General features: G+C 37.6%; 1 protein-coding gene across 1 annotated transcript in view; it reads right to left on the reverse strand.

Annotated features, from left to right (window-relative positions):
- Window positions 1–3,137: 3,137 nt before the first annotated feature.
- Window positions 3,138–25,365, reverse strand: part of LOC145782982 (ATP-dependent translocase ABCB1-like) — a 30,242-nt gene continuing 8,014 nt past the window's right edge. Inside the window, exons 3-26 of the mRNA XM_082594742.1 lie at window positions 25,075–25,274; window positions 24,697–24,840; window positions 23,388–23,492; window positions 22,716–22,887; window positions 20,831–20,955; window positions 20,276–20,489; window positions 19,150–19,332; window positions 18,563–18,679; window positions 17,998–18,210; window positions 17,417–17,597; window positions 16,189–16,413; window positions 15,396–15,548; window positions 15,101–15,279; window positions 14,544–14,754; window positions 14,055–14,204; window positions 13,425–13,530; window positions 12,536–12,676; window positions 12,007–12,163; window positions 11,555–11,752; window positions 9,066–9,178; window positions 8,543–8,636; window positions 7,846–7,992; window positions 7,554–7,723; window positions 3,138–6,512 (exon numbers count right to left, since the gene is read on the reverse strand). Coding sequence (XP_082450868.1) covers window positions 6,485–6,512; window positions 7,554–7,723; window positions 7,846–7,992; window positions 8,543–8,636; window positions 9,066–9,178; window positions 11,555–11,752; window positions 12,007–12,163; window positions 12,536–12,676; window positions 13,425–13,530; window positions 14,055–14,204; window positions 14,544–14,754; window positions 15,101–15,279; window positions 15,396–15,548; window positions 16,189–16,413; window positions 17,417–17,597; window positions 17,998–18,210; window positions 18,563–18,679; window positions 19,150–19,332; window positions 20,276–20,489; window positions 20,831–20,955; window positions 22,716–22,887; window positions 23,388–23,492; window positions 24,697–24,840; window positions 25,075–25,274 — 3,726 coding nt within the window. The 3' untranslated portion in view covers window positions 3,138–6,484. The remainder of the gene's footprint in view (window positions 6,513–7,553; window positions 7,724–7,845; window positions 7,993–8,542; window positions 8,637–9,065; window positions 9,179–11,554; window positions 11,753–12,006; window positions 12,164–12,535; window positions 12,677–13,424; window positions 13,531–14,054; window positions 14,205–14,543; window positions 14,755–15,100; window positions 15,280–15,395; window positions 15,549–16,188; window positions 16,414–17,416; window positions 17,598–17,997; window positions 18,211–18,562; window positions 18,680–19,149; window positions 19,333–20,275; window positions 20,490–20,830; window positions 20,956–22,715; window positions 22,888–23,387; window positions 23,493–24,696; window positions 24,841–25,074; window positions 25,275–25,365) is intronic.

The raw sequence follows: 25,365 nt of genomic DNA on the forward strand, positions 1-25,365 counted from the left end.
ACATGCTTTGGTCATATGATGACCGAGTTATGGTCAATTTACTGTTTTGTTCAATGGTTTGGCAGCCATCTTGGAAGCTATCTTGAAAATAACCACTTTCCGGAAGTTGGATTCCTTAAGATTTTGAATATGTTAGTACTGACACTTAATACTAATCAAATCAGTTGAAAAACCATTGGTAACTTATTGTAACCAAAAAAGTAACACCAACAACAAACAAGCGACTACAATAAGAAAAAAAACAAGCAAAAAATTAATACATGACGTCACAATGACGTCATTAATAACATAATTTTGTGTCATTTTTATCTCGTGTATTTTGTAGTGGCAGTCAGTCCAAATGTAAAAAAATAACGTATCTAATTGCATAAAAATGCCGTGAAAAGGGCTCAAAATTGACTTGGGGGGAATCCCCGATTTGGGGGTGATCACGTGACCCAAAAAGTTGCGGCACCCACTAAAATTGAAGTTAGATTCATCAACTACAAAAAAATGCAAAAAAACAACGTGTAACACGTTTAGCCTAAAGATGCTCATTTTTGCCCCTAAGGGCCTGCACTATATTTGTATTCTTCCGAAAATTCTCTTTTTGAAGACTAAGGATCGAGGGTGGTGTAGAATTTTGACGGAAATTCTACCATAGAGAACAGGGATTCCTAAACAAACAAACGAATGAGAGGTGACAATAAAATAGTTTCCATACTTCTGCTTTAAGGCAACTAACAACATCAAAAAGTATAATGGACTTACCTGTTGCATACATGATTATCCACTGATACAGCCACAACAAAAAAATTCTCATCAAGAGCATCCATTACAAGATTAAAATTGCGTTGTAAAAGCTTCGTATCAAGCTTTTCTACTGGCACCAAACACACCACATCCCTATAGTTTTTGCAGACAGACTGCACCATAAAAGCTAAAACTGTTTTGGCTGGACGACCGTCTTCTGTTAGACCGATGTAACTTCCATTACTGTACTCAACGCGCTGGGCAGTATAGACCTCATCAATCAGTAGCACAACCGTTCGTTCACCTTCACTTAAATTACACGTTCTTTTCTTTAAGTAGCTCATATCAACTTTTCCTGTTTCAATGTTCAAGTCCATTGATAGTTGCTGCAGTCTGCGTGTAGATGGTAACAAGAAAAAGTCAGATAGTCGCTTGTATAAAGAACTGCTGTTGAGTTTTCACAAAAATGATATTGTAATCATTTCGGGTGAATATCTTCGGCCACCTTTGGGAAGTAGCATCAAATTAAGTTGTTCTGTTAAAAATTTCACAAAATGCATACATGAACCTGAATCATTATCATCACTTTTGTCATCGCTTTTGAAATCTTTTAGAGCACAAATGGCTAAATTAATGCGATTGTAGTTATCGACAATTCCAGATTGCAAATCGCTACAGAGGTTTTTGCAAAATGCAAGAATGTTGCTAACTTCAGTCAATGTACTTATTATATTGGAGTTCATCAGATGCTGAAACTTCTCCTTTGACAGCATCACCGAGTTTACGAAAGCATTCACACACATATCTTCTCCAATCATAACAGAAGACATAAGATTTGGAGCTGTGTCTTTGTTCTCACTGCAGTAAATATAGTGAAATTCAATAACATGCACTTTTTCCACTTTGATAATATCCAATGGCAAATTAGAATCACACAACTTCTTCTTTAATTCATCCAAATTTCTGACCTTATCCAATTCAAGCATTTTGTCATTTTGCATTTGGATATTAAGGTTTTCTTTGTCCAAACGTGCAGAAGATGAACAGGCAGTAGTAGAGCGCTTGGGAGGAGCTGGCTTAGATAAATATTTGGGCAGGTCTTGAAAGATATGAGGAATAGCAGTTGCTTTCAATCTTAATCTTTTAAGCTGTTGTGTGTCTCGCTTCTTAGTTCTGCTTTTACATTGATCCGTAGAAACAGTTTCAAAGTCAACGTCAGAAAAATGCTTAGCACATACTCTGCTATTTTTTGTCACAGGTAAGTTTTTCCTGGGAATCGCATTGATCCAACGGCGAAGCATTTCTGGGTCACTGGGGAAACGAAGCATTGCAACTTTTTCTCCATTATTAGCTGATCTATAGCCGGTATTACAGTTTGGCACACAACAAGTGTAGCCCATAGCATATACCACTACCAGAAATTTAACCAATAGATTTTAGTACCGTACCGTAGTTATTTTACAAATTAACACCTGAACAAAAAGGTAATTTCAATAAAACCTAGTGCTGATAACCATACTTAATATCATAGAAATAGGGTAAAGTCTGACTGAAATGGGAAAAATCGGACAACTCATCAACTTCCATTTTTAAGTGGTTTTGAACAACCCAGGTGACTGTATTACTACCATTAGCCTACATTGGTTATGCAGCTCAGTGATGCCAAATTCTCAAATGAGTTTGTCACCAGAAACCTCTTCAAATTTTATCAGATTTCAAAAAATTACATCAGATTTTCATCATGCACATAGAAACTATTATCCTAAAAAGAAAAACACAATATCATTTCATTAATGATATTTTGCGCATCCCGTACCATCATAAATATCATTGAGCATGTCAGATGCCATTTTGTCTGAAAGCGCACATCTTGAGCACTCCTTGCTGACTGAAAACACATTTTTAGTATGTCTCAAGGAGAAATAATTCTTTTCATTACTTGCCTTCTACAAGTACTGCAACCTGGTACCAGATAATTTCAAAAATGGCATACCAGCATGGTGAGAGTTGCCATTGCAGCTTTGATTGCCTTCTACCGATAATTCATCAAGCTGGTCAAATAATTATCTCTTTTTTAGGGAAATAAACAACTACTGAATAAGAACAACGAAACGTGAACTGCTGTCTAGCATCTGTTTACTATTGGCAAAATCACATGTCACCGCCACGCGCGCACTCGGCGACATGATGATAGCACTACTGTTGTTACGATCCTAAGCGGATAATCCGTCAGTTTCGCATCCCGGTGTGTTTTGGAATCCCTGATAGAGAATATCTTTCTCACTGGCGCCAAAACATTGGGTCGAATTATTGTATGCGTCGCTTAGTTATACGGTTTTGAGACCTCCAACAATTAAGACAGAGACACAAGTAAAGTAGATTGAATTTAAACACGGTCTTGAGTTCTGTTAGTTTATTGTGGCAGAAAGGTTGCAAGATCACAAGGTCACAGGTCGCAAGTTTACAAGTTTGGCCACAAGGTCACAAGTTTGTTTAACAGACTTAGTGTGACAGTTCAGTCGACTCACCAAAGCAGGGCTTGAAGTGATAAATCCGTACAAACCATAATCCAAATGAGTAGTCGTAACAGTCATACAGCAAATAGTTCAACTAGTGCATCCTTATTCAAATAGAATACAAAATTTACAATTAGCAAATGGTCAAGAAATATTTAACATAACGTTTCTCAATTTATGCAGGATTAACATTGAACAGCTCACTTTACAAAATGCAGTTAATATAAACTCAAGAGAATTTCGTCTATACTTTCATGAGTAGCCAACATAAATGTTCACTTCGCTAAACTATCATGCTAATGTAGCAAAAGACAGAGAGGCCTTGTTATTTAAAGAAAAAGTGTGGAAAAAATAACTTCAAATCATATGCCTTGGTTGAAGTAAGCAAGCGGATAACAATTGTTCGCTAACGTTGATTGCATCTTTCATGATGTGACAAAGGCTTCGAAGAGATAACGTGCTGCGCCGGTATTCACAGTCACACACAGACAAATGTCATTTAGACGTTGAATTAACGTTGGCCATGCTATGCCAACGTTTAAATGGATGATAACAGATGCCAATCAATTTTCAGCGCGCACAATGACATAAATTGTTTTTTACAGAAGTAAAAGTTAAAGATAGCGTTTCTGAAGCAACAAAATACAGATTCTGGTGCCTTTTTATGAGTCAGGCCTTTGCAAACCCAGTCTCTTGTCTAAAAACTGACAGCAATTTATTATTTAAACTTGTTTTTTGAAAAAAATAAAGGACTGCTAAAATGTAATTGTTTTTGTACAATGCGATAGACCACTAAAGAGGGATACGAATTCAAATAAACGCAAGCTTTATGTCTGTAAATGTAACGTAATAATCTATTAACACAAAGACACGGTTGTCTTGTTAGAGGTTTTTTAGAAACAACAAGCATCGCTTGGTCTTCTGATACTTGATATGATATTCAAGGTGATTATAAAATTAACAGGTAGGTAGGTATGAATTCTTGCCAAATTTGAAATCTTGCCCGAATTCTCGACAGATTGGGGGTGCGATTGCACCCCCAGCTCGTACACCTATGATTTTGGCTATTTGTTCTACCAGGATCATACGCTCTGTTTTAGGCTACCCCAAATGGTGGGGCAAAACAGAACATTTTATTTTAAAGTTGTGCTATAAAATTAGAAACAAGAAATACAATACGAGATAATGTGTAATATCCAATTGAATGCAATAATTCATCGAATGTTATATATTGTAAGTCTATTTATGCTGATGCAATTTTAACACACAACTTTACAAAGTGTTTTGGAACAGTAACAGTGAGATGATGAGCACCTTCACGCGGTTCCTCCTGTGAGTAGCTGAGTTCAATTACAAATCAAAAGGCAAACATCTACCAGTCAGCGAAAGAGAGCACATTCACGACTTTTGAAACACAACCGATGTGATAGAAAGTAAATGGAGTAAAATATGTGTGTTACTAAAATAAATGCAATATGACAAGGATAAGACCAAACAGCAAAAAGCAATAATGCAAATAAAACTTATATTTAAAAAAGTTCAGTTTAACCGCTTAAGTAAGTTATATCAGTAGAAATTGTCTAATGTCCAACCCACTTTTTATAATAATTTGTCCAATTCGCTCAATTTAACCTATATTTGTATATTATCATATCTTTATATTCCTGAACAACCCGTTGTTCGTTTAATTTGTCATTTGATCTACAGCGGTATTCACAACATAATAGCTACTGCAGTATGGATAGATGCCAGGCGTTGGAACTACCCAAACACACAATGGGTGAGTATTATTAGGCACATACTCTACGCGGGAAATACGCTGCAGCAACATGGAGACGGCTCTAAACCTGTCCTCAGAGAAACGGGACAAACTAGTGAAACTCATAATTAACGAAGCTTCTAATTTGAGTGGAAGAATGATCACAAAGTCAAAGCGTGAAAACAGCTCCCCAGATACGATCAAAAACGAAGTTATAACCAAACAACCCAAATTTAAGATCATCGCTTAAAACAAAACACTAAGTCGCATCTAGGAAAAGCCCGACAATGATCGAATTTCAAGCATGTGCAATTGAACACAAGTCGTTGTAAAGATTTCATCTATTTGCATAAATTGTTGAGTTTGCCTAAATCGTTACATTTTTTAATCCTCTTTGATGTAACAAGTTAGGCAAAGGAAAATTAAATAGTACAACGTACATGTTTTGTGGCAGTTAATATAAAAATAACAACAAAATTTGCATGATTCGCTTAGTTACCATAAGCGTTCGATCAGATAGCCAATAGCCATCTATATTCATTTCATTCTCTTCAAATTGATTATGACGTGAGCATCAAGTTCACGTGTGGGGTTCAAAACAACAAACAAACCATTAAAAACAAAAAGGAAGAAATTCTTAGTAAAGCCTCTACAAAAACATGGAGTGAATGGACAGTTAAAATAGGTTCAGAATTGACAGCCGTGACTCAATTTTGCAACTGATCTTTTTAATTTTGAAATCATTGAAGGAGATTTTTAATAAATGAAAACTTTATACAAAGCGGAGTAAAATACAAGGGGTAAGTACCAAACGGTTAAGTAAACATCAAAACAAGCACCAAACGTAGAAACCGAAGAGTGTATGACAGTGGTCACATCAATTACAGGAACAAATGATGGGGAATGCAAACACAAGTAATTGTGCAACGTGAACACTAAAGAGAAATACCTTACTGGCTAAAAAAGACGTTACAATGTTAATGTTGACTTTTCGCATCAAGCCAATAAAAAATCAACACAAAAACGTATAAAAATGAAGCACGATTTGGTTGAAAAGAAATGAATTATTCATCCACCAATAAAAACTCTTTGTTGACGTTGTCGTATAAAATCTACGTCATAAGGACAAAACTCGATTGATACATATCTCGAAATTTCGACAACAGACAAAAAATGATTTCATTCAAAAGAAGGCTTCACCATATTGCCACAATATCGCTGGCTTGGGTTATGCGGTGATTGGGTGGAATACGTTAAATTGTATGCAAGATACCATTGGGGAACAAAAACCACAAAAAAGTGACTGTTTTAATATTTGATTTGTCATACAATTCAGACACAGAGAATCAACTCCAAAACTCATGTCTGAATTCGTTGCTTGAAAATATCTACATCGTCGACCAAGCATCAAGAGGCTGTCAACTGTAAAACGCTTGGGTACTTGGGAACATTCACATAGCTGTCTTGGTAAGCAATCTCAAACGAAAAGTTGCGCATTCACCAAACTGAAATAAAAAATTAGGGTTGTTTTAAACTGATTCAAGATAAGACGGTATTAAAAGCACATAAATCCGTAATTTCAAACTTTTTTTTTAGACACAGACTTGTTTCAAAAAATATTAAGCCTGCGCAAGGCATTTACTCTTCTAAAAATAGCTCTGTGTAAAAACTTTACAGTTTTACTACTTAAAATTTAGCACTACTTCTTAAATCAATGCATTCATGCATCTGCTTCCAAATTGTCGAACAAAAAATACTCAAGGTTGTGGCTTCCAGGTTGGAAATACCATTATCACTATAGAAAGTTATTACGGTAAGAAAAATCAAAATACAACTACAACTGCTGCAACTTGTAAAAGTTTGCTCCGAATCTTTTGCTGGCCGGCAGCAATACGCTTTTGCAATAAGCCAAAGACGTTATCGACTGAGCAGCCCTGAATCTGTTTTCTACCACTAGAAAGCTTAGGCCAGCACGTGAACGTCTCTGTAACAGCATCATAGCGGCGTGCACGGCTAGCATGATACAGGAATATTATTATCACTTTTTTGGAAGTAATGTATGTGCTGTGCTGTCTATCAAGCAGCTGCTGCTCCACACCAAAAATTCAGTTTATTTGTATTTAGTCCCATTCTTACATAGCGCGAAATTCAGTATGATAAAAAATAAGGCATCAGGAAATGAAACTGGTCTACACTATATAATTATATGTGCACTTTATTATGAGAATCAAATAACAGCGTGATTCTCAAATCAAATAGAAGAGTTGTTTTTAAATTATGCAATAGTTTTAGGTTGTTCTAATTTTTTTTCAATTAATTTTGAAGCACTGTTTATCTATTCTTATCCACTGTGCGTATAGTTACGAGATAACATCTTGCGAATTCAGTTAACACGATATGCAAATGAGAACGGAAAATTTGTAGGAAAAAAATCGTGATCAGGCAGTGATCAACCTATTGCTTATGGAATTTAGTCGTCTTCTTTGTTAAATCAAAAGCTGTTTCTTGTAATTTTATCTCATTCGAAAATAAAAACATTAGCGTACCTGAAGTAAGCCCCCTTTTGAGCTATGAGTTGTTGATGCGTTCCAACTTCCACCACCTTCCCGTTATCAATCACCGCGATCTGGTTCGCGTTCTTTACTGTGGAGAGACGATGAGCGATAATGATGCTTGTTTTTCCTTCTCGTGCTGCATCCAGTGCATTTTGGACGATCTAAAAATAAGTTCGTAAGCTTTGTACCTTTTGAAACTGGTTTATTTCAGTTTGAACTGGTTACTTGATTTATCAAATTTGTATTTTACGTACAAAATGTGCGCTGAAGGTATCTTATTTACCCTTTCACTTTCTGTATCAAGAGCAGATGTTGCCTCGTCAAGAAGAAGAATCTTTGGACTTCTAAGAAGAGCTCTTGCAATGGCAACTCTTTGCTTCTGTCCTCCTGATAACTTTCCTCCCTTGGTGCCCACACTGGTGGAGTAACCCTGGAAGCATCGTCCGCAAGTGAAAACGACTGACTTTAGCATCATGCACAATTGCACAAATTCAAATCAATAAACTTGCGTCACTCAACAGCATTGGCCACATATAGTTTGTGATTGTATTTCGTTGGCGGGCAATAGTGGCATAATTTTTTTTACTTTACTGTTTCCACTATTTTTTGATACAATAAATGTATCTTGATTATTTGATATAATAAATTCACGCACATAATAGAACGTTCAATTACTTTATTGCTGAAGCATATGATCTTTTTTGTTGTTACTTTAACAGCTTTACGGTCATTTTTCATATTTTGATTTGAAAGCCAGAAAGATTATGTGTTTAATCAAGAAATTCCCAAATTTTTTTTTGAAAACCACTGAAGCAACATATTTATCAAGATTACTCAAGACAATCATATCTTGCTTGCAAGAGAAAACTTTAAGTTAAAAAGGGTCTTTAAGAATAACCAACAATTAAAAGTCAATCAACCTTTCAAGTCAAACAACCAAGCGCTGCAAACGATTGAAAGTCCATTTCGTTTCGTCGTACCTCAGGTAAACCGTTGATGAAGTCATGGATGTTGGCATTCTTTGCTGCAGTTCTAACCTCCACGTCACTCGCCTCCCTCGTGCAGTCTCCATAACTAAGGCAACATAATTTGATGAGATCGGCCACCGACGGTTGGCAACAGCTGTGCTTACGTTACAAGCACGTTACTACCCAGACCGAAAAATTAGTCATTCTCACATTGATTCAACGTCTGCTGAAGTAAATTCAATGTAAAAGTGACAAGTTTTTCTGTCTGGGTAGGCAAAACCTATACTGTTACGGCAGGTAGACACAGCACTGGATGTTTCTGGTGCTACCAGTTGATTAGACATTCAATGGTGGGCTAAAGTGAGGAAGTTAAATCCAAACTGATTACGATATCAAAATTTAACTTACGTAATAATATTAGGTCAAAAGTCCTTTTTGTCGGATAACCTTTATTTAACTGGTTAAAAAGTAAAGGAAATTATAAGAAACCCTGTTAAGAGGACTATTAAAAAGTCTCGCGTCATAACGAACTCACCGTATGTTTTTCTCAATGCTTTGATCGAACAAGACGGGCTCCTGGGACACGAGACCTATTTGTTGACGTAGCCATCCGACGTTAAGTTTTGCGATGTCAATTCCGTCCAAACGCTGTTAATAATCACGCAAAAGTGCAAGTAACGATACGTAAAAACGTCATGCAGTCCACAGTTCATCAAACAAAACTGAAAGGACGACCACGGAAGAACATTTTAACATTATCAAAGATTCGATTAATAAAGCCAATGAAATAGTTCCTAAAATAAATTACCAACGACATAAAAACTGGATGACAGAAGAAATCTTAGAAATGATGGAAGAAAGAAGGCAAAAGAAACACAATAAAAGTGAATACCAAAAGTTGAACAAACAAATAAAGAAAGCATGTAACAAAGCCTGTGAAAAATACTTGAATGACGAGTGCATATCAATCGAAAAATTGTATAATCTCAGCCCAAGAGAAACACATCAACGAATCAAAACGTTAACTGCAAAGCACAATTCTATGTCAAAGTCAGGATTTTTGAAGAGTAAAACAGGTGAAAATGAAATACTAATGGAAGAAAATGAAATACAGAAAAGGTGGCAAGAGTATTTATCTGATTTATATGACGATCCAGATCGAACTGTAAAACCTTTCAAATTCAGTGAACCAATGTCAGGACCAAATATTCTAAAAAGTAAAATTGAACATGCCATAAAACAAACAAAATTGAATAAGGCTGTGGGACCAGATGAGATCAGTACTGAGATGCTAAAAACACTGGAACATGTAGGTGTGGATGCATTGCATGAACTCTTCAATAACATATATGATTCAGGAGAGATGCCTACCGACATGAACAAATCAATTTTTATCGCATTACCTAAAAAACCGGGAGCAAAGGAATGTGAAAATCACCGCACAATCAGCTTGACATCACATATTACAAAAATTTTACTACGCATTGTCATGAACCGAATCAAGAACAAAATCAACGATGAAATTGCTGAAGAACAGTACGGATTCATGCCAGACCGCGGCACAAGAAATGCTGTATTTGTATTAAAAAATATCGCTCAAAGATCAATTGAAATGAAGAAAGATCTGTACATCGCATTCATTGATTATAAGAAAGCTTTCGACCGAGTAAAACATACCAAATTACTGGAGATGCTAGATAACATTGGAATTGACGACAAGGATCTACGTATTATTCAAAACCTTTACTTTGATCAAATTGCAGCAATAAAGATAAATCACAATATCAGCGATTGGATATCCATCAAGAGAGGAGTTAGACAGGGATGCGTACTCTCTCCAAGCCTTTTTTCATTATACAGTGAGATCATCCTCCGATGTCTTGATGATGAAGTTGGCGTAAATGTTGGGGGAAGTAACTTTAATAACCTGAGGTATGCTGATGACACTGTCTTGGTGGCTGATTCGGAAGCAAAACTACAAAATTTGTTGAACAAAGTAAATGAAAGAAGTAAAGAATTTGGAATGGAAATGAATGAAAAGAAAACAGAAACGATGGTAATCACAAAGAAAAAAGAAAACGAAATTCCAATTTGTCAAATTAAAATGAACGGAACAACTATAAAACAAGTAAAGCTTTCGATATCTTGGAACAACAATAAACTGGGACGCCAAAGATGATAAAGAGTTCAATATACGTATTGCTCAAGCAAAAGCCTCTTTCCTGCAAATGAAAACAATATTATGCAACAAGAACATATCTTTCGCAACCAGATTCAGAGTATTGAAGTGTTACATTTATCTAATTTTTAAATATAATTCAGAAACCTGGACAATTACCAAATCAATTAATAAAAGAATAAATGGGTTTGAAATGTGGGCATTCCGAAAAATGCAGAGGATTTCCTGGACTGACAGAAAAAGCAACCAAACTGTTTTAAATCAAGTCAAACAAACAAACAATCTTCTAAAAAATATCAAAGAAAAACAACTTCAATTTTTAGGACACGTGCTGCGAAAAGGAAAGTTAGAACATCTCTCTCTCACAGGCAAAATTGAAGGGAAGCGTGCCCAAGGCAGACAAAGATTAACATACTTAAACCAACAAACCGACAAAACTAACACCAACATACACCTAATACACAAAGCAAACAACAGAGAATCCTGGAAACTTTTCATACACGAGGCAGTCAATGCTTGGAATCAAGTGCGACAATAAAAGAAGAAGTTCACGTAACGCAAAAACACCGCTCACCTATGCGCAGAATACTGCGTGGGAGTAGATATAAAAGAAAGGGTGGCAAGGAGAAAGTAACAGGCCACTTTACTCTCGTTAGTGCCGGAGGCTTAGTATAATGAGAGCCTTATCTTCTCATTCCACGATGCTTATATCAAGTATGGGATCACCTTTCTACAAGCAAATCTTGATTAGCAGCTGGCGCATTACTGACGCGTATCAAATACTGGCACGCAGAAAAGCACTGACGACTTACAAAAACTATGATAATGTATTTTGTATCACTTACAACTTGTCCTTCTTGTGGGTCATAAAACCTCTCGATAAGTTGAACTGTTGTCGATTTGCCGCTCCCAGACTGCCCGACCAGCGCCAATGTCTGTCCTGGTTTCACGTTGATATTGATGCGCTTCAACACTGTGACGTCAGGTCGAGTGGGATAGGAGAATAACACGGAGCTGAAGGTAATCTCTCCTTTGCAATGATTCTGTGTGAACGCCAGACAAGAATTTTAGTGTATATGCTCAGGGGCTGAAGGAAATACGAATAAAAAAACTTCCAAGGAGGATTGTCTCAAACTTTGATCGACTCATACACTCGCATGCAACTGTACTGTGCAATTGTGATATGACAGAAAGCTGTCCCGTACAAGACACTTTAGACACTCTTTTTGTTTTAATTATTCGGTCACTCCGCATTGAAAACGATTTGATAATAAAAGCGGTCAAGTCACTGCCTCACCGGCTGAAGTCCACTGTCACAGTAGGCGTCAATTGAAGGAACAGAATCAAACAGTGCGAACATTTTCCGCGCTGACAGTTTAGCTTTGGTGTAGTCGGGAGCCATGGCGCTGTTCATTCCAATAGCTGCGGCACCGAAGGATATTGCCATCAAAACTCTACGTCAAATAAAAGTTACGACATAGTTAAAAGTTAAGTCAAATTAATTCAAATCAAGTCAAATTCAATAATTCAAATCAGACGTTGAACAAAATATATGCCAGAATAATGGAAGCAGCTGCCTTGATGGCTACATGTCCCTTCACTGCTTCCATTGGTCTGTTGTGTTGCATCTGTGATTACAGTGTGCTGTATGCTGTCGTAATGAGCGCAAAATAATACATGTTTAATTGTTTATTATTATTATTTTCACACATTTCACATGAAACGTCTGATCTTATATTTGAAAGAAAGGAAACAGTTATCACCCGATCGCAAGCGTTACAACTTACTTCGCCTTTCAAACAAGAAGCTATGACGCAAAATCTTACTTGTACGAGTTTTCAAAGCTCATTTCACCAGTTTGGATTAGCTCGATAGCGAGACGGAAAGTGGCGGCGAATGAGAACAAGTAAACGCACTGAGAGAAGCCGTAACCCACTCCGAGTATAATGACTTTCCGCAGTTGGGTCCTATAAAAGATTACATCTAAATTGCGTGAAGAGTTGCAATGTTACCATTAGTAAAGGCGAAGCGAAGCCCAGGCAGCAAAATTACGTCTGCAGACGTTGAATCAATGTAAAAGTGATGAATTTTGCTGTCTGGGAGGTGACATTATGCTTAGCAGAGATGCAGCTAGGATAAGATAAGGTTCATATGGGAGTAGGCTGGCCGTTAATATATTCTGTATTAAAAGCTGCCAAGTCTGAATTATGTGTTGAATATGTTGGGACTTCTAGCTTCTTTCTTTACTCTCTAGGGCCGAGGGTTTATCCTTTTACCACCCCAGAGATATCCTGATGTGTCTCTGTTGTTGTCACTAGCCCGATACTTTCAGTGGTACCTCTCCTTCTAACTATAAATACTTGACACATTCAGGTTTACTTTATTCTGACTACAGTTACTGAAGGGAGTCAGACAAAAAACCGCAGCTTCCAGCTGTGGGCAGCCTTCTACTCGTTAGTATCAGTGAATCTTACTACCCAAGCAACTTCTCACGCCGTTTTACACCATACCCTATGTAGCATTATCCTCGTTTATTTGCATGTTGGTACATCACACATGTTACACTTTTACTTTCTTTTGCATCTCATACACATACCCAGACAGCAAAACCAGTCTACAGACGTTGAATTAATGTAAAAATGACAAACTTTGCTGTCTGGGTATTAATGAAGATAAAATGACGTTAGAAATTCCAGTATTGGCGAGTGTACCTACCATGTAGATTCGTAGAGTTTATCAGTGTAGAGTTTGATGATCTCTTTCTCTTTAGTCAACGATGCCACCGTCCTTATGTTGTTAATGGCTTCAACAGCGGTTTGACCTAAATTGCAGGTTGTCAATCGAGGAAGCACGTCATGTGACGCGCAATCCGGGATACTGGATTATAATTTAGTTCCAAAAGTGGTTGTTTTCAGCAAGCGAAAAATCACTACCCAGCGAGCAAATCTACAGGCGCTGAATCAATGTAAAAAGAAAACTGATTTTTTGGCCGAGTAAGCATAAGCTGTTCAATTAAACCATATCACTCAAGAAGTTGGGGTGTATGTTTTTTCTTGCCATCATCTATCGAAGATTCAAACTGGGAAACCTACAACGCCTCAACAGGATGTCCCAACAGGACCACCCTTGCAATAACAAGAATTCCTCAATACTTCCGTCCTCCTTTTTGTCAAAAGGTTCCAAATCAAAGGTATAGACATCTTCACACAATATGTATAATACAACTAAGTATTCCAAAGATTAAAACTCGATCAAAACAATAAAACAGTGATAAGTGGTAATAATAACAAAATGAATAAATTAGCACATGGAAAGCAGTAAATATGATAAAAATACAAGAATAACCTGCGTTTTCGTATAACTTTTCTTCTTTCGTTGCCTTAGACTCCATGAGTTCACCTTCAAATATGGAACCAACAATGACAAAAGGTACAGACGCCAGAGTCACAAGTGTCAGCTTCCAACCATAGACAAACCCAATGACGAGTGATAGAACTGCAAAAAAGTTAAAATATTTAATTACAAGCCTAAAACCACAAAAAGTAAATTTAAAAATCCAAGTTTCAAGTTATTTTTTTTGGCTAAATCCAAGAATGTTAATAGAAAAATTGAATGAGACTGTTCACCAGGCATTGAATTCTTAAAACATGATACGCTCGTTTGGGGTAAACAAACTAAACTATCACCAAGTGTTTCAAGTTCAATAAAGATGCTGAAATTCAAACTTGAAACACCTTATGATAGTTTTGCTTACGGTATCTTACATCAAAAGAACGTATCATGTCTTTAACTAAGTTATTTGTTGGTGTAAAAAAACAACATTCTATTGCAAACCTAAAGTGGCTATGTTCTTCAAAACAATCCCAAGCTGTACACCAGTGCACCCTTGCACACGCAAGGCATCAGTGGACAGCCTCGTGCACAGGGCACCGGTGCTGTGGTGAGGATCATCGAAGTAAGAAATGTCTTGGCGCAGGAAAGAACTGAACGCTTTACGTCGAAGCCTGATGGTCAGCTCCACGCCCGATTTGGCAAAAATAGTCGCCTGAAGAATGGCAGACAGCACAAAATTATTTTAAACACGTGTTTCGTTGAATTAACATATGAACCAAGTCAAAGAACCTCAAGTCTGGTCAATACAAAACTAATAACACGCTGCAATGACTCTATCATCACAAACCTGTTAACGTAATCGTGAAGATGTAGTAATCATGACTATCACTAACCAGTACCACTGTAAGTACAAGTACCAACAATCTACATACAGCCAGACTCTGAATCCGTTTACGACGACCTCTATAGAGCGTTAAATATAAATGTGGATACTTATTGGTAGTAAGTTTGCTTTCAATTTTTTGAAGACTACAAATTGAAATTAAATTTTATCTCACCTCTAGGGTACAAGCGATGAGGACTGCCGTGCCAAGGAGCAGAAAAAGAAGTCCGGTGGTGGTTGCTTCCCTCAACTGTTCATCTCGGTCTATGAGGGTGAAGATCAGGAAAACATCGCTAATCAAAAGCGCGCTTAACGTCTCTCCTGATCCAGCAATAGTGGAGAAGAAGCAACCAACTGTGGAAGAAACTCAAACTAAAAATCACTAATACTTTTTTACTTTCCAACACACAGTCACACACTAGACCTCATACTGCTATCAACAAAAAAATAACAGATGATAATGAAAGCACCTGCCATGAGAGGCCACTCCGGTCTATTCATCTTCCATATCCTTGTGAACGAAACGTCGGGTAAGACTTTTTCTTCTTCCTCCTCATTTATCTCTTCATCTTCTTCGACATCTTTATAGTCTTTCAGAGGAGAGCTGGTAGCAACTGGTACTTCTAAAATATATTAACCAAAGAACATAAAGTTGACTTTACAACAATACAACAACCGTCATGTAAAAGTTCGATAGAGGTAAGCCCAATCACCAAAACTTGCATTTTTAGATCGTTTTTCCTCCATTTTTATTCTGATACGCATTCACTTGACAAGCAACACTGCCAGACGGTGACGTCACTACACCAACGTTTCCAACTTTTTCTGATACATAATTTTATACTGAAAACTATGACCACCGTTTTCAATATTTTAGTTGTAATTTTCATAAAATCTTTAAGGGGGCGACAGGAAAGCCAAGTCGCTTAGACGGAAGTGTCATATCAGGTCACACGTCAAATTTGTGTGTTTGCAACATCCACTCCAAACATGCACTCATACAGCCTAGTCGGAAAACACGCTCAACCTCCAAAAGACCAAACAGATCCAACCTCGCTGTACGAGTGGATTAAATCTTATTGTTTTCAACAATGAAGTCTTCCCTCACTGGTTGGTCTTATACTTTTCATTGCAGTTTTTACTAAGACAAGCAATTTAAGTCATCAGCGCTTTCAGTAGCTTCCCTGATCTAGACTGTCATGTATGAAAATGACTTCATAAAAAAATCAATATACCGCAATGGGAAAATTATTCTGCACCTACCGCTTGCCATGGGCTTTGCTTCTTTGCTCGCGTCAGCATTGCTATCTTTATTTTCAGACAATATGGCTGCTTGCATGTTGATTAGGTTAGCGTAGACTCCATCTTTGATCTTGAGAAGTTCCACATGTGATCCTTGCTCACGGACTCTTCCATCTTGAAACGCAACGATCTTATCAGCGTTCCGGATCGTTGATAAACGATGAGCAATAATGATGGAGGTCCGGCCTAGAATGGGGAAATGGTGTCGTCTTTCTCAGCTAGTAAAATTGTTCCTTTTTACATTAATTCAACGTCTGCAGATCTTGAATCAATGTAAAAAGGTGTAGTTTTGCTAACTGGAGAGTAACGAGTGGAATATATATTCTATGCAAATCTCTGTGTGCAGAAATGGACAGATCAAATCGCTATTGTTCAGTTTTTCAAGTAAACAAAAAGCTTGACCAGTAATCGTTTAGTTAATTCAGTAGTCGGGATCGGACACGGAAAATACCCAGTGGCTGCTCACAACGTTACTGATGTCAATACAATTTGAAACACGATGTAAATGCATATAACAGCCAGCTGCCAATATTAATAGTTTGGTTTGTGTCCATATCGACAAATCACAGAGAAAACAGATCAAACAACTAGAAGTAGCGAAGTAGCATGTAGTCTTCTAGTCAGCTGCTCCAAATTATATTGGCGTGCCAATAACTCTCACGCAAAAGTTGTAATCGCGTGCTCTGGAGCGGTGTCAAACCGACGACCTTTTGAGTGGCATCAAGAGCGCTCTCATCATTTGGTCAGGCAATCGACATTTATTATTATTATTAAATCAAATATAGTTATTACTAGCCTTCAGATAGTAATTAGTAAAGTAATTAGTAATTAGATAGTAAAGATTAAAAGCCTTCAGATAGTAATAACTATATTTCATTTAATTTGCTCTGCTTTGCTTTTTTGCTTAGCATTGAGCACTTTTTTGTAGTATTGATAGTTTTCATTGATTTTATTATTATTATTATTAATATTGCCAATATAAACTTTCTATTTAATCGCATCATCACTACAAATCTCACCGGACGAAGCGTAATAACTATATTTGATTTAATTTGCTCTGCTTTGCTTTTTTGCTTAGCATTGAGCACTTTTTTGTAGTATTGATAGTTTTCATTGATTTTATCATTATTATTATTAATATTGCCAATATAAACTTTCTATTTAATCGCATCATCACTACAAATCTCACCGGACGAAGCTTTTTCCAGAGCAGCTTGCACAAGTGACTCGCTTTCCGTGTCCAACGCTGATGTTGCTTCATCCAGAAGCAAGATCTTTGGATTTCTAGCAATGGCTCTTGCGATGGCGATTCTTTGCTTCTGTCCTCCGCTCAATTGCCCTCCTCCTTCGCCCACCAGAGTGTCGAATTTCTGAACAAGAATCATCATTCATCATCATCATTTTCAGCTTGTGAGAGCCCACTGCAGAGCGTAAGCCTTCCCCTTTTCATGCCAATTCCTTTTTTGAACAAGAATCACTGAGCTCAAACTGAAGGAAAAGCGTTTTCAATTTGAATCACAGCTTCAAACCAGAAGTCAGCTTAATTTGTTGGGCTACGATGCTAGACCAAGAAGTGTTTCCCGTTCACAAAATTTCAATAAAAATAAAAATCAAAACTTTCTGCACTGTCTGTAACTGAAACGTAGGAAAATATGAGCACGCTAAATTACATTTATTGCTTATAAACATTTTTGAGATGTTCTTCCGTTAACTTTGTGTCGTTGCTGTGTGTCTCTGAAATAAAACTTACATAAAAAGCTGCAACACTACCTCCGGCAATTTCATCACAAAGTCATAAGCATTCGCTTGTTTCGCGGCATCGATGATTTCGTCGTCGGTTACTCCTTCACGCCCCCAACGGATATTTTCTGAAATCGTTGTAGCAAAAAGAACAGGTTCTTGCGACACAACTCCAATCATTTCACGGTATTTTCGAAGGTGTAAAGACTTCACTTCCTTCCCGCCAACTTGTATAGACCCTTCCTGATAAGAAAAATGTTGCTTTATTGTTAAAACACATCGCAAATAAATCAATTAAAAACTTAGTTATACAATGGAATAGAGATAACAGGGCTGCTGAGTCAACGGCGTAATCTTTGTCACAGCCGATTGATTTCTGTTCAACTCGAAGCAGAAGATATGCTTGAAATGAAAGATCAAGTCTAAATCAGTGGAGCAGCATTTAGTGATGTGTTACATGATAACATACATGCGACTGCACCAAACTTTATTGTTACGTACTTTCACGTAAAACCATATGTTTCTACATTATTTGCATCAGCAAAGGTGGTTTTACTTGAGTAACGTTAAAACAACAATATAATTTTCCTCTGACCGGACAATCGTAAAATCTTTGCAGAAGTTGCACAATTGTACTTTTTCCGGCACCACTTTGCCCAACCAGAGCTACACTTGTGCCATGTTCCACCGAAAATGTAATTCCCTTCAAAACCTGCAAAAGTTGAGAAGTTAAAATTGAAAATACTGAACATGATGCTTTCGAGTAAAGAAAGCTTATGTCATTGATTTGGTAAAAGGGAGCGAAGAAGGTAAGCTTTGAGCTGATGACATCTCCACTATTTTCTTTAAAATGAGATTTCTGCGCCAGAATAAAAGATCTTTCTTTCGTCTATCCCTAAACAAACAAATTCATCCGCGAAAAGGACAGAATATACTCTTAAGCAACCATTGTTAGGCAAGTACCTTCCGTTTGTTACTCAGAAAACGTAACTGCATTGCCCGTAGGTTGGCAATTATGGGGGAGAAAAATGATATGATTTCAATAAACAAAATCGTTTAAACGACTTAATTCAAATAAACACGAAAATGTATCAATATTGAACGTACGACAGCTTCTGGGCGAGAAGGATAGTTGAAACGTAACGAAGAAGTAAACGTAGCGTAACGTAAGAAGTAACGTACGTCAGCTTCTGGGCGAGAAGGATAGTTGAAAGAAACATCCTTGAAGACAATATCTCCGCGCAGGCCAGCTGGGTCATCACCGATTTCCGAGGAAATGTCGATGTCTGGTACACGATCGATGACCTCAAACACTTTCGCTCCTGCGGCTCTAGCGGCTGCCAAGACATCCATGAACCCACCAGCCTGAAAACAAGAACTTAAAGTACTCATCAGTGCAGTGTCGACTAGGCCCTGAGCACACGTATTAACAAGGAATAATACATGAACCCATCAGCCTGAAAACAGAAACTTTAAGTGCTCATCAGTACAGCGCAGTGTCGACTAGGCACCGAGCACACGCAATAAAAAGGAATAAGACATCCATGTAACCACCAGTCTGAAAACAAGAACTTACAGAATGATACTCATCAGTACAGTGCAGCGTCGACTAGGCACCAAGCACACGCAATAAAGAAAAATAAGACATCCATGAACCCACCAGTTTGAAAATATGCTGCAGTATGGCACGGTGCCGGATGCACTTGTCCATTATAGAATTTTACAAAAATTACTGAAGTTCTCGTTAGTGCAGTAATGTGTTGACTAGGCACAGAACACACTCAAAAAGATAAATCGGCAGGTTTTCCCTTTGTGGTTTTAGAGAAAAGTAAAAGAAATAGCTGCTGTCATCGTAATTAAGTTTCTTCTTCATGTTGAGGGTTAGTTACAATGCGCCATTGTCAACAGTCATGAGCAGTGAACTGTAGCACATCTCTCAGGTGCAGTATTTTTTTGCTACAAATTGCTACAAAAAAAGTGCTAAAGTTGCTCAGTCGCCGTCAGCGGACAATTGCGCGAGTGACTCATCCAGCATGACTCAGCAATTAACTGTTATATGTTACGTGAAAGCTTTGAAGTGATAAATTGTTAAGAACGTTTCTCAAATTCAAATAAATTCGAGGCATACCATTTCATTCGATTTCAGCTGCACACGTGTTTAACGCTACATCGGATAACATCAAGATACGACATAGATTTGCAAGTGCTACATAACAATCAAGGAAAAGGTTACGTAAAGGACTGGCAAGAGAATACAATCACACCAATGTTGGACAAGATTTACCGAGTAAGAATGTTGAAAACTTACCACTCCGAGGCCCCAAGTGCCGATAAGAATCTCAAAGATGGCTACCATTAAATCACCGATGTTTATCTCATCATTCAGAATCAACGTGGTTCCGTACCAGAAGGCAACACTGTACATTCCAAGCCAACCAAAATACGTCATCCCCAGGCTGAATCCAGATAGAAAGCCGCGTTTCATCTCTACAGGTTTTACATCTCCAAGGTGATCGGTATACCTGCGAAGATGAAGTGGGTATATTTCTTGAGAAGTAAAATTCCAAAATAAAACTTTTCATTAAAAATATTTCTTTGAATTCACCAATGGTCCAAAAGGATGCGTAAAAAAAGCAGTGCCATACTACATTGCTGACATTATAGAGCTTTAGCCACACATGCCAGATGTTGTTATATGTATTTCAAATCAAATTATGAAATGATGAAGCCACATATGTGTGGCGAAATCTCTATGATAAACTTAAGAGTTATTTATTTTTATGTACAACGTGAATTAAACAATACTATAAACCCCAACAAACGTGCAATGCAAGAAAGTGACAGCATCTTGATGTCAACTCACCTCTTCACCTCCTTATGTTGGCAACCGAATGCCACGACTGTTCTTATCGCCATTATGGCTTCCTTGGCAACAGAACCAGCCTTCGTGTAAGCTTCCTGCTCCTTCTTGGCGTAGATCGACGATACCTTCAACATAAGTTGGCGTTAGATACCCTGAAGTTTGCTTGGTTTTATATCAAGTAAACATTTATTAAAAATCAACTCTATCACTTATTAAAAACAACTGTACAGTCATGGAATGCTTTGTAATCATGCTTGTTGGTTGAGTGGTTTCAAAGTCTAGCTAATCCACGAAAAGTTGTGGTCCGAGTGAGCATTCGGTTGTTCCTTGATAAAGCGCTGTGTGACCGCGGGATATTTCCTGCCCAAATGTCCACTTTTAATCAGCAGGCATAAGCCTGGGCAGAATAAAAAACAACCCTACTCCTACAGTAGATTGTTGTTTACCAAAAGTAAAATGAAATGTGAACCGGTCAAAGTTTGATCAGGTCTATGGTTGAAACAACCAGTGTTAGCTTGACTTCACTCAAAGCAGGGTTCTTCAACACAGAAGTTAGATGCATTATAAATGTGCAGTTACATTATCAACAAAAAAAATTGTCAGATCTTCGACTTCATTCATGCCGGCCTTCAAATCAAATAGAATAAAAAAAAGGTCGTGATTGCTAAAATGGTAGGGCTTGCCATAAAACAATGGAAAGTTACAACTTTATAATGGCCGCACTTTGCAATTCTGGAACAACCTTTTCCACTGTCGTCGAACCGTTGTAGTTGTATAGCGACTTGAGTTGAGTTTCAAGTAATAAAATTTTACGACTCGATTAATTAATATTTTTTAGTATATACATCACCTAAACTCAAGCAAACAATAATAAAAAGCAACATTTAAGATTAAAAAATTAATGACATTGCAATTTGCGAATAGTTATGTAGTACAAACAGCGCGACACAAGACAAAAACTGTCCATCATAACATTAGCGTAGGCTATTTCATCAAAACTTCAGCTTAGACTCATAAGAACGGTCCGCGTATTTGTAATTTGCAGGTTGCTGCAGCAAATGAGCTTTTTTAACCAATCAGAAGGCATGATTTAAATCAGCTGAATGCAGTCATATGACTCATATTGTACGTGATATTGTGAAACATTTCTGATAAAAAGTAAATTGAGTGAACGTTTTGCCGTGGGCAGAGTGGCCTAGCGGTTTGAGGATTAGGAAAGTAATCATTTCGATGACGTGGGTTCGATTCCCACGCCTGCCATTACTCTTTTTTCTTCTGTAATTACCAAACAAAGTTGAAAGTCAAGAATCCACTCTTTGTCTGAGTGCTAGAAGGGTCACAATGACAGCAGTTAGCTGGTTCATAGGGAAAATTGTCCTATGTTAAAGTGTCTACTGTCTACCGGTCACCCAAAACACCCCATCTGCTGCAGATTACCTACAGATTACAAATACGCGAACAGTTTGATATGGCTGAAGTATCTTTTAAACTTCAGTAAAAATGGAAAAACCAACTTGATTAGGTTTGTAGACAATGCTAGTTTAGTGCTTTACAAACAAACAACTCGAGGAAGGGCACATCACCTCTCGTCTTTCCTACTGCCGACTCTGGAAATACCTCAGCATTGTAATCACAGCAATACATGCAAGAGAAGTTATGATTTTTAGTCAACAAAATACATGCTTATAGATCTAGATTCTAGAGTATAATATCCGCAAGAAGCTTTCTAACAAAACAGAAAGTCTGAGTGTCTAAAATACGAATGAACGAAAGCAAGAAAGGCAAAGGTATAGAATGTAGACTTGGGGAATGGTGAGAACATTACCAGGCTGTAAAAGTTAATAAAATAAAATACAAAAACAATTTGTTAATTCAATCTACTTACCATAAGCAGAGCTGCTTGTGCGATTACCATGATAGGGACAGTAGCGAAGATAACAAGAGTAACTTTCCAGCTGCTGAGCAAAGCTAATCCCAGACTGAGGACAGCACAAGAGAAATATTGAATGCTGAGCGACACCTTCTCTCCGACTCCTTGTCTAATCTTATATATTTGGCTGCAAAAAAAGAAACATAACAGTTGCAAAGACAAAAGCTACAAAGATGAAAATGGTTGAGTGGTACGACATGGACCGTCACAAAGCCGCAGTATCAGCACATATATAAACAAATACAATCTTGTGGAGCCCGGGTTAGAGATTACCCTTGTTATCACGGCAAAAAATAACACCACATCACTAACAAGCAAACCCGATGAAGCGACCACTACGCTTGCGCGACCGCTTGAAAGCGGACTATGGATGGTCAAATAAACGGGGTTCACTGTACATCGTCAAACGTAACTTATTGATCAAAGTTGTCAGACATTGAAATGGTCTATCACCAATACACAGTAAATGCTAAAGGTCTCTTCTTCATTCGATCCACTTTGCTAAGTTCGGCCCTTTTCCCGTTGCGCTTGTTTCAAATTTCCAACCAATGACAGCAGTACAATCTGAATGACATTGGTGTCAAATGGTCAATTTACAATGGGAAGGAGCCATTAAGCAACACTTGCCTCGTAAGTCGTTCGTTGAGCTCCCCGGCCGATGTGACGTCATGGTAACCGATGTCTTGCCGAAGAATTGACTTGAAGTAAGCAATTCGAAGCCGTTTGGTGTGTCTGCAGAAGATTGTAAGTTAGCAAAAATGCTACATGCATATTATCACTAAACGGGTACCTGTTGACACAAGGATCTAACACTTTTGAGATAAATGAAACAAGAAAAGATAATTCATAAAAAAAATCTTAACTGCTGACAGGTCGAATAAGCACTTTACACCAAACTGCAGATTAGCTGTGTAAGTAGTAGTAGTAGTCGTCCAGTTGTAATCCGGTGATTTCCCCGTTACAGAGAGCGGCCGGATTCACCTCCAAGTGACGCAATCGCCTTTACACCCTGCCACCACATCGATCTGTCTAACGCATCCTCTCTTGTCAAGCCCACCTTGCTGCTTTCCTCCTCAACTTACCTTTTCCATGTTTTCTTGGGTCTTCCTTGTTTTCTACGACCTCCCACTTGCAACTTCAGCGCTCTTCCCACATCATCATCTTTATCCCTTCTCAAAACATGCCCGTACCACCTCACTCCATTCACCTTCGCCAACTTATCAACATTCTCATTCAACCCAAGCAAGTTCTTAAGTTTTTCGGTATTCCTTTTGTTCATCAGCTTCACACCACACTGCCCTCACCATCGCTCTCTCAGTTCTTCTTAAAGTCGCCAATTCGTTTTCCCGTAAGCTAAACACCATGTCTCACTTTCGTACAGCATTGCAGATCTCACGCAACTTACTAGTATAACTTCTTCCTCTCATTTTCCATGGAAATCTTCTACCACATAACAACTCCCGACACTCTCTGAATTTCACCCAACCAAACCTTATTCTTGCAGTCACTGCCGCTCTACAACCACCACTGGCATTCAATCTATCTCCTAGTAGCAAAAAGCATTCACTGATTCAACTTCGTCATTCAGCTTTTCAACAGGACCAACCATTCCTTCTTCCAATGTAAGTTTTAGAATTTTCTTGGAACAACTTCTACTTATGGAATCAGTGAAAAAGCAAATGCATGTGTATTTAGAACATATATATTTCTAAGGAAAACAATAACAATTTATCCAATTCACACTAAACCTGTTTTTACCTATAAAGCCCGAGCTCAGGTGGGCTGGAGTTTATTTTTAAAAACGTTTTTAACAACTCTTCTCACAAGTTCCCAACCCTTCTAAATTGGATTCCAAAATTATACTGATTGTTAGATAAGAGTACTTTTTAATCAAATAAAATCTTAAAATAGTAAAGAATAACAGTTGTCAACTCACCTGTCAGCTTGTAAAGCCCAAGCAAAAGCTTGAATACCACCAGATACAAAAATTACAACTGCTGCATAGAGAAAGTAGTAGATGATCACAAGACTTTTTTCCTCAAATGTATTGATTTCGCTTTGCACAGTGTCATTCCAATAGCTGAAATATTTGCTAAGGTGATGTATCACTAATATCTATATACAAACATGAGTGAAATAATTTTGAATTTCAGTTGAAGGCAAAAAGAATTGACTATGGAATAAAAGCTACATAACAAATGAAAAAAACAAGAAATATCACATTGTAAACAATGTATTTATCATTTAACTCACGTGCCTTTATGCTTTCAGCCTTCACTTTACTGTAAAAAAAAACGATAAGAATTATACTCACGACTCGTTCAAATAGGTGTAATTTTGATCAAAACAAGTCAAATAATCTAATCCGCAAAGTTTGTATCGGCCATATAAAGTAAAGACGTGAGCCAAACTGCTGAACAAGTACATAAAGGCAGGCATGCCGATCCCAGTAACGACTGCTGACAGACTTCCCACTCCAATTAACAAATAGTCCCAACGATCGGCACAACGAAACTGAACAACAAAACAGTTTTATTAGGTTGATAAAATTTAAGTTATTGACATATATTTTCAATATTCAAGGCCTTACTACATTACCGCAACA

The sequence above is a fragment of the Aplidium turbinatum genome, chromosome 1 (genome assembly GCF_918807975.1).
Source record: "Aplidium turbinatum chromosome 1, kaAplTurb1.1, whole genome shotgun sequence".
In the NCBI taxonomy this organism is placed as follows: Eukaryota; Metazoa; Chordata; class Ascidiacea; order Aplousobranchia; family Polyclinidae; genus Aplidium; species Aplidium turbinatum.